A 12777-nucleotide genomic window follows, 5' to 3' on the forward strand; every position below is an offset into this window, starting at 1 on the left:
CTCAACAAAGACATTGAAGGTGAGCGAGGAGGATCGCTTGAGCCCAGGAGTTATAGACCAGCCTGGGCAACAGGGGAAGACTTTGTCTCTACAAAAAAACAAACCAAAACAAAAAAATTTAGCCAGGCATGGTGGTGCATACTGTAGTCCCAGCTACTCGGGAGGCTGAGGCAGGAGAATCGCCTGAACCCAGGAGGTCAACTCTGCAGTGAGCCTTGTTCACACCACTGCACTCCAGCCTGGGCATCAGAACAAGACCGTACCTCAAAAAAAAAAAAACAAAAAAAGACCCTGGAGGCATTGGGAGGGGGCATTCTAGGTGGCAGTGCTCCTTTCTGTCCCACTGAAGACATGAAGCTCCTGGGAGAGCAGGTGGTCGGCAAGGCTCAGGTTTTCATCCACCTTGTGCAGATCTAGGAGGCAAAGTCATACCTGCTGGGCAGGGAGGACCAAGACTGGAGCCTGAGGCAATAAGGTAGGAGCAGTAGGGAGGTCAGTTTGTTCCAGGTGCTTAGAATTGTGTTTATATCTACTCTGGAGGTTGCTGAGGGCTGGGGTGCACCCATTGGAACAGGGGCTCCACAGGTTTTTGGGTAAAATCAGGTGTTCTGGTTTAAGAAGGTGACTTGCTGGCCCACGTGCCCCAGTGCCAAGTAAACTGTTTCTTAAGTCTGACTGCAGTTGCCTCCAAAGAAGATAGAAAAGGGTAGAGTAGCCAGGATTCCAAAAAGGAGAGTTCTCCAACCTGGCAGAGAGCCATGTGGAGAAGGTTCCAGTGCTAGATAGTATTCCTGGTACCTTGGGTCCATTTACTTCTCTTTTTTTTTTTTTCAGGCTGACCCCAAATTAGTAGTAACAGCCCTTGGAGAGAGGCAGTGATGGGAAAAGAGGTCCCCACACTCAAGCCAGAACTGGGATGCAGGATGTTCATGTTCTGGCTTCAGTTCAGCTACTAACGGGGTGCCATTAGATACCTTTCCTCTCTCTAGGACACAAAGAGAGCTGTTCCCAGGTCTTATCTCTGTTGCTCTGGGTTCTTCTGAACTTGATGGCCCTCAGCACGGGGCCAGGGAGCGGGGGAAAAGCAGAACTTTTTCCAGAAGTTGCTATTGGAAGCAGCCCCCATTGCCAGCATACACGCACACATGCACACAGCTTTTCTGGACAGACTTTTTATTATGGATTATCACCACAAAACATCCTTTTGGGTCCTGGTAGCCAACACCACAGAGTTCAGGGTCATTAATTTTTCTCCTATCCAGAGAGTGCATGGTGTCCAAAATCTGTGGTTACCAGGGGAGCAAGGCGCAGAGAACCTGGCTCTGCTCCCAAGCATGAATGCTTCTGACCAGCCCCTGGGTAGGGACTGGGGAGGTGGGACAGAATTCCCAGGAGGCAGGGGACTCAGCCTGACACAGTCTCTGGGAGTACACCCTGGAGCCCAGTCCAGAAACCTCTGGGAGGACTAGGTCCTGCAGAAGAAAGAAGAGGTATAAGAAAGCCTGGGATTGGGGGTTACCATGTCATGGGGAGGGGAGTTTGCCTCTGAGGCCCACCACCTTGAGAAATAAGCATGCTCTGTCTCAGGCAGGTTGTCAGGAGAGAGTCATTGTATTTGGTTTGCCAGTTACTAACAGATCCTGCCATGTGCCCAGTGAGGTGTTTGGTGCAGATGGCCATGGCTCCCACAGGGCACCGCAGAGATCATGATAAATGAAGTGTCAAGGTAGTAGACACAGAGCGAGTGCTGTGGAAAAGGAGGAGGGGAGGTCACGGGGAGCTTCCCAAGGAGGTGGACTTGGGCTGGACCTCAGAGGATGGGCAGAATTTAAATAGGTCAAGGTAGTAGACACAGAGCGAGTGCTGTGGAAAAGGAGGAGGGGGAGGTCACGGGGAGCTTCCCAAGGAGGTGGACTTGGGCTGGACCTCAGAGGATGGGCAGAATTTAAATAGGTCGAGCAGCATTTTCTGACCGAACTTTGTCACCCAAAGCGTGGGATTTTTTGAGGGCAGTCGGTGGGAGTCTCCCTGTGCCCAGGCTGCCCCCTCCCCCAGCAGCGCCTGCCTGCAGGAAGTTCTCATTTCTCAGCTCTGAAGAGGAACTGTGGCTGCCTCTGTGACACAGAACCAAAGGAGCACCCTGGCAGTTTCTCAAAAAATACCCCTTTTGCCCCAAGTCTGGCCAGCAGAGGGCTTCTGTGTCCACCCAGTACCCCCTCCAGGCAGCCTCTGGGTCTCCTGGCCTCCTGTCCCCTTGACCCTGAACTGGACAGCAAGAGGGAAAGCTGTCTGTCTTGGACAGGTGGCCTCAGGACTCATCTCTGTCTTCTCCAACCCCCGCCGGCCTCCACATCCCCTGGGGGCCTTCTGCTGCTGACCAGAAAATCTGACCAGCTATAGGTTTTCCTGTTGGGCTTAGAAGAGGTAGCCATTTCCAAAAGAAAAGATTTCTGTCTCAGATAATCTGGGAAAGAGGCTGAGTAGGTCCCTTCTCTGAGGAAACAGAGGCAGCAGGACATAGGATGGGGCAGTGTGAGGAAAAGGGTCTGCACTACGGGGTCCTTAGGCTGTGCACTCCTGCCCTTACCACTTCACAGTTCCCACCAGATCTGACTTGACCTCCGGGCCGTGACCCAGTCCCTCCCCCACTCTGGAAACCTCTGTGTCCCCTCCTGCTCCTTTCACTCCCACTTGGGAGGCTCTGAGCAGGCCAGGTTCCCTCTCTCCAGGCCTGTTCCTCCCCATCTCCTCCTGCCCCCACAGCCGTCCCCCCAGCCGGGCTCTCCCACCTCTGGCCCCACCTCACCTCTCGGCCCTCTTCTTTCCCTCGGGCGATGGGAGCCTGGTTTGGCTGCCCAGGGAAGATCGTATCTGACCACAGGAGGGAGGGCTAAGGGCATTGCTAGGTGACCTGAGGCCTCCTTCGGTTCTTGTTCTGTCTGAGCTGGAGTCATTTAGAGTGAGTGACTTGAGGAAGAGGGAGCTGGGAGCCCTTTTCGCCAGCAGGGGGATTGGAGAAGTCGAATGGGGTAGGGTCTTCTCATTTTGATTAACTTCTGGTGGAGGTCCCAGGCTTTGGCGTGCTCAAGCTTGGAGTGGCAGGGAGCAGGTCTGGCTTGACCCTCTTTCCTTCCTGCTCCCTCTCCTCACCCCTCCCTGCAGCTCTTTCACTCCGTCTCTCTTCTCTCTACAGATGGGACCCAGGTGAGCCCGGGTGCCCACTATCGCAGCCCCACTGGCACAGGTAAGAGTCAAGCCCAGGGAAGCCCATGGTAGGGAATGGAAGATGAGGGGTGGAAAGGCTGTAAGAAGGCGAGAAGCTGAGGGGTTGGAGAAGCAGGATCGCTGCCTGATCTGCCAGAGAGCCAGGAGGTGGGGGCTCCAGGGAGGGGCGAGGAGCCGGGGTAAGAGAGGCAGCTCTGGATGCTGGCTGGGCGCAGTGCTGGGAAACACAACAGGAAAAGGAAACACAGGATGCCCTTCTTGTTCTTGCTGGGAGCAGTGAAACAGGAAGGAAAGTAAGAAGCTAATATTTATGCTGAGATCCCTGCCCCATGTCAGGCACCAGGCAAGGTGTGTTCTTGTGTGTGGACTCATTCGGTTCTCACACCGGCTCTGCAAGGTGGGCATGGCAGCCCTTGCAGAGCCCTTGCTCTGCTGGAGGGGAAGTGTTCTCTCACTGCCTGCACCTCCTCCCTCTGCTGGCCCGAGCCTTCTCTGCTGCTAGTCTGCCCTGGGGAAGGACTGGACTTCCTGCTGCTGCTTTGGTTTAGGACATGCCCATAGGGCCAGGTCTGGACTAGACGCGGTCTGCCCTTCCTTCAGCGCAGCCAATAGCAACTGAGGGCCTACTGAGTGCAAGATACACAGCCTGATGCCTAGTAATTCCATATAGCAGGGAGAAATGGAGTCCAGGTATCCTCCTTGCTTTAGTCCTGGCTGTTGAAAAGCTAACAGGCAGGTTAGGGAGGAAGCAAACACAAATACAAAGAGAAAAAAAAATAGTAGAATGCAGTAATGTGACCAGTGCCCAGTGAGAGGACACTGATTCATGAGTTTATCCATTTGTTCAAGAATCATTAATGAGCTCTGTCTCTGTGCCAGGGTACTTTCCTCGACATTTTAGGAGAGACACCGATTTATTCATTGATTCTATGTTTGTGGAGTGCCTGTCATGTGGTAGGTACTATTCTAGGTGCTGGGAATAATAAGCAATGCATGAAACCAAGTCCCCGCCCTATGGAGCTTAACTCAGACATGGTGCCTGCCCACAGATCACTGATCCTGGTATGGAACGGCCACATGATTGGAGTCCAAAAGAGGGAGGGATGCTAGACGACCCTGGTTGGGTCCAGGGATGAGGGAGGACTCCAGCTGAGCTTTGAGCAGAGAGTAGGATTTGGAAAAGTAGAATGTAGGGATGAGGACAGCACAGGCAGGGGGACATTGTGAACAAAAGGTCAGAGAACAGAAGAGATGTGGATTTGTGACAGGTGGAAGCTGATGGCCAAGGTGGAGGGTTTATGTTCAGATGCAGACCAAGTTGAGAGAAGCCAAGTTAGGACCAGACTCTGGAGCCTCAGGAGTGCTACAGCACCCCAAAAAGTATTTCCAGGGCTCCAGGCAGAGCCCATCCTGTATTCCCTTCTGCTGTGGAGGCAGTGGCCATGCCGAGTGTGAGGGGAAGGGCCGCTGCTGGGGGCTGCTCACAATCCGTGTGTGGCTGAAGCCACTGATCTTCGGTTCAGGTGGCTGGCCTTGGTTCCCACAGGCCCCTCTTGCATAATCAGGGGAGTCACCCCGGGAAACCAGGACACAGAACATGGAAGGACTGAAACCCTTCCTGGGGCAGGAGTGTTTTCGTATTCGAAACCCAGACTCAACCCAAATGAGAATCCGGATTTCTTGAGAGGCACCGTGAACAAGGGGTGGGGCATCAAAGCTGTGCATTTTCTACTGTGGGCGGCATCTGGGTGCATAGCCATCACCGTCCCTCTGGGCCTCTTGATATTCGGGGGGCATGGCGGGCACCTCCTTGCTGGGCTCCTGTCTTGTGTTCATGTCACAGTCAGGGAATGTTAGAGTGAATGCCCTTTCATGACAGCCTACTGCAAACCCCTGTTCTTTGCTTAGTGAGAAAGCCCCTTGAGGGGAGGTGAATTACTGAAAGTTGGTGGAAAACTGGAGTACCTGCCTTGGTAGGACCAGAACCCATGTTAGCTCTGCCCCTAGCTGGGTGACTTTGGATAGGGCCCTTCACCTCCGAGACTCAGTTGCCTTGTTTAGAATAACGAGATAGTAATGACTACCCCCCAGGGCCAGTGGGTTGATGAGGTGAGAGGGTTTTGTACATGTTCACTCGCAAGTGCTGTAGATGTAAAGATTGTGGTTAGGAGTGGCTGGCTTGGGCCTGGAGGCTATGATTTCTGACTCCTGGACTGGTGCTTTGCCACAGGCCTTTCCAGCCCTCCTCAGCCCCAATCCCTGAGGACAGTCTGTGGCTGCCCCACTGGGAGATGCCCAGCTTTGGAATTGCTGAAGAAGACCTCTCCAGGAAGGCTTCTCCACTTGTGTGCCCCCCCCATGGGGCCGGCCTGCTCCCACCCCACCCACTTCCCCTTCTCCAGGATAAGCCCGATGCAACAGCTCCATCTCCCAGTGTCTCAGCCTCTCTGGCTGCTCAGCCCAGCCTGGTCCAACTGGCTATGCTGGCATGGACCCTAGTCTGGTGGCTAGTTATAAATAGCCCCTGCACCCACAGCCTTGGCAGGGTGCTTCTAGCATGGGTGCAGAGGATTCTTGAGAAGAGGCAGCCGTGCCTGCCATCCTGACCATGCCAGGCCCAGAGCTGCTGTGGAGGCACCCAGGAGCAGGCCCAAGGGCACATGGGCCCTGTGAGCTGAGGAACCTGCCCTGGGCACAGGGTTTTGCAGGCCCAACGTGGCTGGTCAGGGCTGGCTGTCGGCTTGAGGCATCACTTTATCTCATGACTGGGGATAGAGCATGGGAGGGTGGCGACCCAGAGGGCCTGTGAGGCTTGGGGCTGGAGGCGGAACAAAGTGGGCCTGTTTGCCTGCCTGATTGCTTCCTTTGAGCCCAACTCATTAAAGGGCAGCTGGGCAAATCCTCTGATTCCAGGGAGGAATGAAGGGAGGGAGAAGGCAGGGCCAAGAATGTCCCACCATAGGACAGTGTCCCATCATAGATCACCATAGCCCTCAGCCCTAGGCCCAGGGAGGAGCATGTTTAGTGGAAGAGCACTGTGGTGAAGTCGGAAGGCTCCATTCCACCACCACCAGCGATACAGTGTAACTGTGTTCAGTTCTGTGACTTTTTTCTCACGAGTAAAATGGAATTGATAACACCTACTTTGCAGGACCGTGACAGGATTAAGTGAGGAGAAACCCCCATGAGAGTGTTTTGCCATTGTCAAGTGAGCCTGATGAGGGAGGCTGAGGGAGGACTAGGCTGTAGTCATGCCCCCGAGGAGAAACTTTCCAGCTTACCCTGCTCCCTCTCTCTGTCCCCAGGCTGCCCCAGGCCCTGTGCAGACACACCAGGCCCTCAGCCCCAGCCCATGGACCTGCGGGTGGGCCAGCGGCCCCCAGTGGAGCCCCCACCAGAGCCCACATTGCTGGCCCTGCAGCGTCCCCAGCGCCTGCACCACCACCTCTTCCTAGCAGGCCTGCAGCAGCAGCGCTCGGTGGAGCCCATGAGGGTAAAGATGGAGCTCCCTGCACATGGGGCCACCTTGAGCTTGGTCCCCAGCCTCCCCGCTTTCAGCCTCCCTAGACCCCAGTCTCAGTCCTCAACTTCTTGTCCTTTTCTGGGCTGCCGGCCCTGCCCACAGCTCTCCATGGACACACCGATGCCCGAGTTGCAGGTGGGACCGCAGGAACAAGAGTTGCGGCAGCTTCTCCACAAGGACAAGAGCAAGCGAAGTAAGGAGGAGGCCGCCCCAGCCCAGCCCAGCCCAGCCCCACCAGCCGGGTGCCTGTGGCTGCCTCTGTAGCTTGTGAGGGGTGAGGTGGGAGGGGCGCAGCCAGCTGAGCCGAGGCTTTCCCTCTGCTTGCCTGGGCTCTGCCTGTGAATGTGTGTGGGATGTGGGGTCGGGTGGGGAGTGTCTGGAAGCTTCAGGGAGGGGTAGGACCTCGGGCTTGGCTCTTGCCCGGGGAGTCCCTGGGACGCTTCCTACTGAGGATGGGGACAGGGCAGTGGCCAGGGAGTGTCATGAGGCTGCCTGTCCACCCACCTCCAGCCCCTTCGTGACTCTGCCGCTACAGGTGCTGTAGCCAGCAGCGTGGTCAAGCAGAAGCTGGCGGAGGTGATTCTGAAAAAACAGCAGGCGGCCCTAGAGAGAACAGTCCATTCCAACAGCCCCGGCATTCCCTACAGGTAACACCCTCCTCACCTGCCCTCCTGACCCCACATGCAGCCTCCACCCCCACCCCCAAGTTAGCCATGAACACACACACACGCCTCCTTCCTCCCCAGCTGCCACAACCAGTCCTTAACCTTCCTCTAAACATAATGCCCCCAAGCCCCTCTCTCAACTGATACGTGCCCTCTTCTCGCTTTAAATTCTCTCCCCACTCCCACCCCACCCGAGGCCCTTCACACACACATATACACACCCTACTGGCTTTTTTCTTGCACATGAGCCCCTTCTCTCTTTATATTTTCCCTGAGCACAAAAATGTCCTGGTTCCCAGAGCAGGTTCCTAGTGCAGGTGACAGAGCCCCCAGTGGGCTCTTCACCTACGCACCAAGCACCTGGCTTCTATGCCTAGGTCAGAGCTCTGCACTGTAGCTGCTAGAGAGGACAGGTGGCCCACTGCTGCCACCTGGAGATGGTCCCCATTCCTACCAGCCCCACCTTGCCCAGCCCCACAGGTCCCAGGGCTGGTGCTCAGGGTGGTGCCTGTGCAGTGTCCTCACCGCTCTGAAGCAGCCTTGGCACTCATTCTGTAGAACCCTGGAGCCCCTGGAGACGGAAGGAGCCGCCCGCTCCATGCTCAGCAGCTTTTTGCCTCCTGTTCCCAGCCTGCCCAGTGACCCCCCAGAGCACTTCCCTCTGCGCAAGACAGGTGAGCTGGACAAACAGGTGGGACCTTCCAGGCAAAGGAAGGGGGAAGGGCCTTAGACGTAGGGGAGGAGTGTGCAGGGGTGGGCGGGCTGGACTGGGCCAGGCCAGGGGATCGTTGGTAGGCTAGGATCTTCTTTCTGGTTCTGCCTTCTCTTTCCTTGACTGATAGATATGACTGGGACTGAGGGACTAAAGGGTGGAAAAAAGGGTTAGGGGGGCCTGAGTGACGCTGGTGCTCCCTGCAGTCTCTGAGCCCAACCTGAAGCTGCGCTATAAGCCCAAGAAGTCCCTGGAGCGGAGGAAGAATCCACTGCTCCGAAAGGAAAGTGCGCCCCCCAGCCTCCGGCGGCGGCCTGCAGAGACCCTCGGAGGTGAGGGCCGGCTGAGCGGGTGCAGTTGCCATCCTCAAACCTGGCTGGTCTTGTCCCTTTGGGTCAGGCCCCACCTAGACAGGGGTCCCCTCCTTAGGACTGCCATGCATGGTTGTATGGAGGTGTCCCACACACTTGCCGAAGCACGGGACTGGGGCTGAAACCCAGTCCCTGCTCTGTTAGCTAAGGTGACATCTCCCAGAAAAGGGGACACCCTTCAAAAAATTGTGCAGAGGTTCTGTAGGCCAAAGGTGGCCTGCCTTCCTCCTGCTCTTATGGGAAGAAAGCAGGAGGCCAGGCGCGGTGGCTCACGCCTATAATCCCAGCACTTTGGGAGGCCGAGGCAGGTTGATTACCTGAGGTTAGGAGTTTGAGACCAACCTGGCCAACATGGTGAAACCCTGTCTCTACTAAAAATACAAAAATTAGCCGGGCATGGTGGTGCATGCCTGTAGTCCCAGCTACTTGGTAGGCTGAGCCAGGAGAATCGCTTGAACCCAGGAGGTGGAGGTTGCAGTGAGCCGGGATCGTGCCATTGCACTCCAGCCTGGGAAACAGAGCAAGAGTCCGTCTCAAAAAAAAAAGAAAAAAGAAAAAAAAGGAAAGCAGGAAGCAAAGGTGCCCGTTAAGGAAGGGGCTGCTCCTGGGTCTCCTGCACCAGGTGGCCTGGCTGTACCCTCCTGCCCACCCTGGCCTCTGACTGCATTTCCCTCTCTCCCCAACCCTCAGACTCCTCCCCAAGTAGTAGCAGCACGCCTGCGTCAGGGTGCAGCTCCCCCAATGACAGCGAGCACGGCCCCAATCCCATCCTGGGCTCGGAGGTAAGGCCTTGCTGAGACTGGGCTCTCCTGGGGCAGTTCTGAGGCTCAGCCTTCTTCCAGCAAGCGGCCCTACCCAGGCTGGGGCTGCAGGGTCTGGGCAGCCCCTCAGAGCCTCCTGGGTGTTCTGGGGAAGGTGCGCTGGGGTAGAGGTCTGGGACCGGTGACCCTCGCCCTGCTCCCTATGGCAGGCGCTCTTGGGCCAGCGGCTGCGGCTGCAGGAGACTTCTCTGGCCCCGTTCGCCTTGCCGACAGTGTCCTTGCTGCCCGCAATCACGCTGGGGCTGCCCGCCCCTGCCAGGGTGAGTGGCTGGGGTGCCCACCCCCACTCCAAGCCCCCGCAGCTTCTTTCACTCCCTTTTCCTGCTGCCTCACCCCAACACCTTCACTGTTCTCTGCTGGAATCTTCTTCCCCATGACTTCTCCTGCCTCTCCCCCAGGCTGACAGTGACCGCAGGACCCATCCGACTCTGGGCCCTCGGGGCCGATCCTGGGGAGCCCCCACACTCCCCTCTTCCTGCCCCATGGCCTGGAGCCCGAGGCTGGGGGCACTTTGCCCTCTCGCCTGCAGCCCATTCTCCTCCTGGACCCCTCAGGCTCTCATGCCCCGCTGCTGACTGGTGAGTCTGCTGCTTCTCTAGGGAAGGGGCTGGGTCCCTGCATCCTGCTGAGGGCCCAGCTTGGGATGGGCCCATCCTTCCTCCCCATCTCTGTCCCCCTGTCCTGTGCATCGCCCTGCTGCACCCTGGCTCCCCACCCTATACCCTCACTTCCTTCCATTGCTCCCTGTGGTTCCCTCCTTATTCCATCCCCCGATTCTTTCCAGTGCCCGGGCTTGGGCCCTTGCCCTTCCACTTTGCCCAGTCCTTAATGACCACCGAGCGGCTCTCCGGGTCAGGTCTCCACTGGCCACTGAGCCGGACTCGCTCAGAGCCCCTGCCCCCCAGTGCCACCGCTCCCCCACCGCTGGGCCCCATGCAGCCCCGCATGGAGCAGCTCAAAACTCACGTCCAGGTGATCAAGGTGAGAGGAATTGGGTAGTGGAGGTGTTGAGGGGGTGCTTAACTGGGACCTTAGGGGCTGAAAGAAGAGGGGTACTTAGAAAGGGCAGGGACTTGGAGGACAAAAGAAGGGGATGTGACTTCTGGGAACCCAGAGCTGCATGGCAGCTAGAGTCCTAGCAAGATGATTGCTGCCTGGCCCAGCGCACTACCTCCCACCCCATGCCCCTCGCTCCACCATGGCTTCTCAGCCAGGGGTCTCCCCTCCCCAGAGGTCAGCCAAACCGAGTGAGAAGCCCCGGCTGCGGCAGATACCTTCGGCTGAAGACCTGGAGACAGATGGTGGGGGACCGGGCCAGGTGGTAGACGATGGCCTGGAACACAGGGAGCTGAGCCATGGGCAGCCTGAGGCCAGAGGCCCTGCTCCTCTCCAGCAGCACCCCCAGGTATGGCAGTCCCCACCTGCCCCTCAGAAAGCGTCCTCAGAAGACTCTGGCACCTGGCATAAGATGGGGAAGGGAGGGAGATACGACATTAGTGCAAGAGGCAGCTCTAGGACCCATGGTTGTCCTATAAGATCCTGGGTGCTGGATCCACACCAAGGTGTAGGCACACACACACACACGTATGCATACTCACACACCCATATACACACATACACAACAGCTTGCCAGTCTCAGGTGAAGCATGTCCCTTTTCCAGCAGGGAGTCTGGCCTTTCCTGGAGCCACACACACTCCTGCCCTGGTATGTCTCCCTCTTTCCAGAAAGGTGGCTAGGGCCAGAGGTGGAATGCAGCCAGGCTCCAGCATGCCCAGCAGAATGCTCTCACTGTGGGAATCAGGACCCAGTGCATTAGCTTGCCAGAGCTGTTGGGATATGTGCTATAGGCTGGGTGCCTTAAACAGCAGGCATTTACCGTCTCACAGTTCTGGAGGCTGGAAGTTGAAATTGAGGTGTTGGTAGAGTTGATTCCTTCTGGTGGCTGTGAGTGTGAGGGCAGGGGCTGTTCCAGGTCTCTCTCCTTGGCTTGTGGATGGTCATCTTCTTCCTGTGGCTTCACGTGGTTTCCCTCTGTGTGTGTCTGTTCAGATTTCCTCTTCCTATAAGGACAACAGTCATACTGGGTTAAGCCCACCCTAAAGACCTCATTTTAATTTGATTACTTCTGTTTGTGAAGACCCTATCTCTGAATAAGGTCATGTTTAGAGGTACTGGGGGTTGGGACTTCAGCATATAAATTTGAGGGTGGGGAACATAATTCAATCTGTAACACATGATGACAGGCCACATACATGTTCTTGAGCAGTTACACAGTCCAGGAGATGAGGACATCCTGGTCAGCGCAAGATCCAGTGCCCCTCCCCTGCTTCCTGGCTTTGGAGTCCCAAGGGCCCGGGGAGCTCTGATGGAATGAGTGGTTAGTCTGGGGTGCAAGCCTTTCAGGGGGCTGCAGGGGTCAGGGGGCTTAGAGAGTCAAAGGCCAGAGCCCCACTGGACAGCAGTTCTAGGTTTATCCTGGAATCTCTCTAGGAAAGGGGCCTGCTTGGCAGTTCCCGAGATCTCAGGCAGAAGTAGAGGGAGCAGGACCCTGAGGCACTGGAGACCAAGGCCTCATCTTTCCCCTAGGTGTTGCTCTGGGAACAGCAGCGACTGGCTGGGCGGCTCCCCCGGGGCAGCACCGGGGACACTGTGCTGCTTCCTCTGGCTCAGGGTGGGCACCGGCCTCTGTCCCGGGCTCAGTCTTCCCCAGCCGCACCTGCCTCACTGTCAGCCCCGGAACCTGCCAGCCAGGCCCGAGTCCTCTCCAGCTCAGAGACCCCTGCCAGGACCCTGCCCTTCACCACAGGTGAGACCAGGAGGAGGGTGGCAGGTGGAGGGAGGGGCTCGGCTGCACGAGTCCATGTGGGTGTCGTGGTGTCACTTGGGACGTTTTTAGAGGCCACAGAGCGCTTAGCCTTGTTAGGCCCACGCAGTACCCATGGAGCACATGGAACAGCTGGTTATTGCATTTCCCCTTTGAAGACCAAGGAAATCTAAGGTGACAAAGCCTGTGGTCAAATAGCAAGTGGTAGTCAAGCCAGGATAAGAATTCCAGTCTCCTGCCAATGCACTCAGACCTTTTAAAAATGATATTTATTATTGTTTGCTCTGCTTGTAAAAAGAGCTCAGAAGTATTTTAGACATTTTGAAGAGTACAGAAAACCTAAGAAGAAAAGAAAATCACCAACCAGTATCCCACCACCCAGAAGTAACGCCTCTGAAATTCTGCTGTATTTCAGTCCAGGCTTTGTTCTGGCCATATGTACATGTGCAGATGCCATGAACACATGAACTACGTTTTGTATCCTACTTAGTTAACATATTATGAATGCTTCTTGGCATAATTAGTCTTTAAAACTGAGAGTCTCGTAGTATTTCATCATTGTATTTTATTTTTACTGAGGGATTCCTTATCAGTTAGACATTCAGATTACAGTTTATTTGAATTTCCTTATGCAT

The 12777-nt window shown here is 56.2% G+C and overlaps 1 protein-coding gene across 1 annotated transcript in view; it reads left to right on the plus strand.

Annotated features, from left to right (window-relative positions):
* Window positions 1-12777, plus strand: part of HDAC7 (histone deacetylase 7) — a 22979-nt gene continuing 10202 nt past the window's right edge. The window contains 14 exon segments of the mRNA XM_017853126.1: window positions 1-19; window positions 3194-3244; window positions 6531-6718; window positions 6851-6941; window positions 7284-7395; window positions 7972-8087; window positions 8332-8457; window positions 9187-9278; window positions 9467-9577; window positions 9716-9752; window positions 9755-9895; window positions 10102-10298; window positions 10549-10722; window positions 11905-12124. Coding sequence (XP_017708615.1) covers window positions 6578-6718; window positions 6851-6941; window positions 7284-7395; window positions 7972-8087; window positions 8332-8457; window positions 9187-9278; window positions 9467-9577; window positions 9716-9752; window positions 9755-9895; window positions 10102-10298; window positions 10549-10722; window positions 11905-12124 — 1558 coding nt within the window. The 5' untranslated portion in view covers window positions 1-19; window positions 3194-3244; window positions 6531-6577.

This window comes from Rhinopithecus bieti, unplaced genomic scaffold (assembly GCF_001698545.2).
Source record: "Rhinopithecus bieti isolate Rb0 unplaced genomic scaffold, ASM169854v2 scaffold_36869, whole genome shotgun sequence".
In the NCBI taxonomy this organism is placed as follows: Eukaryota; Metazoa; Chordata; class Mammalia; order Primates; family Cercopithecidae; genus Rhinopithecus; species Rhinopithecus bieti.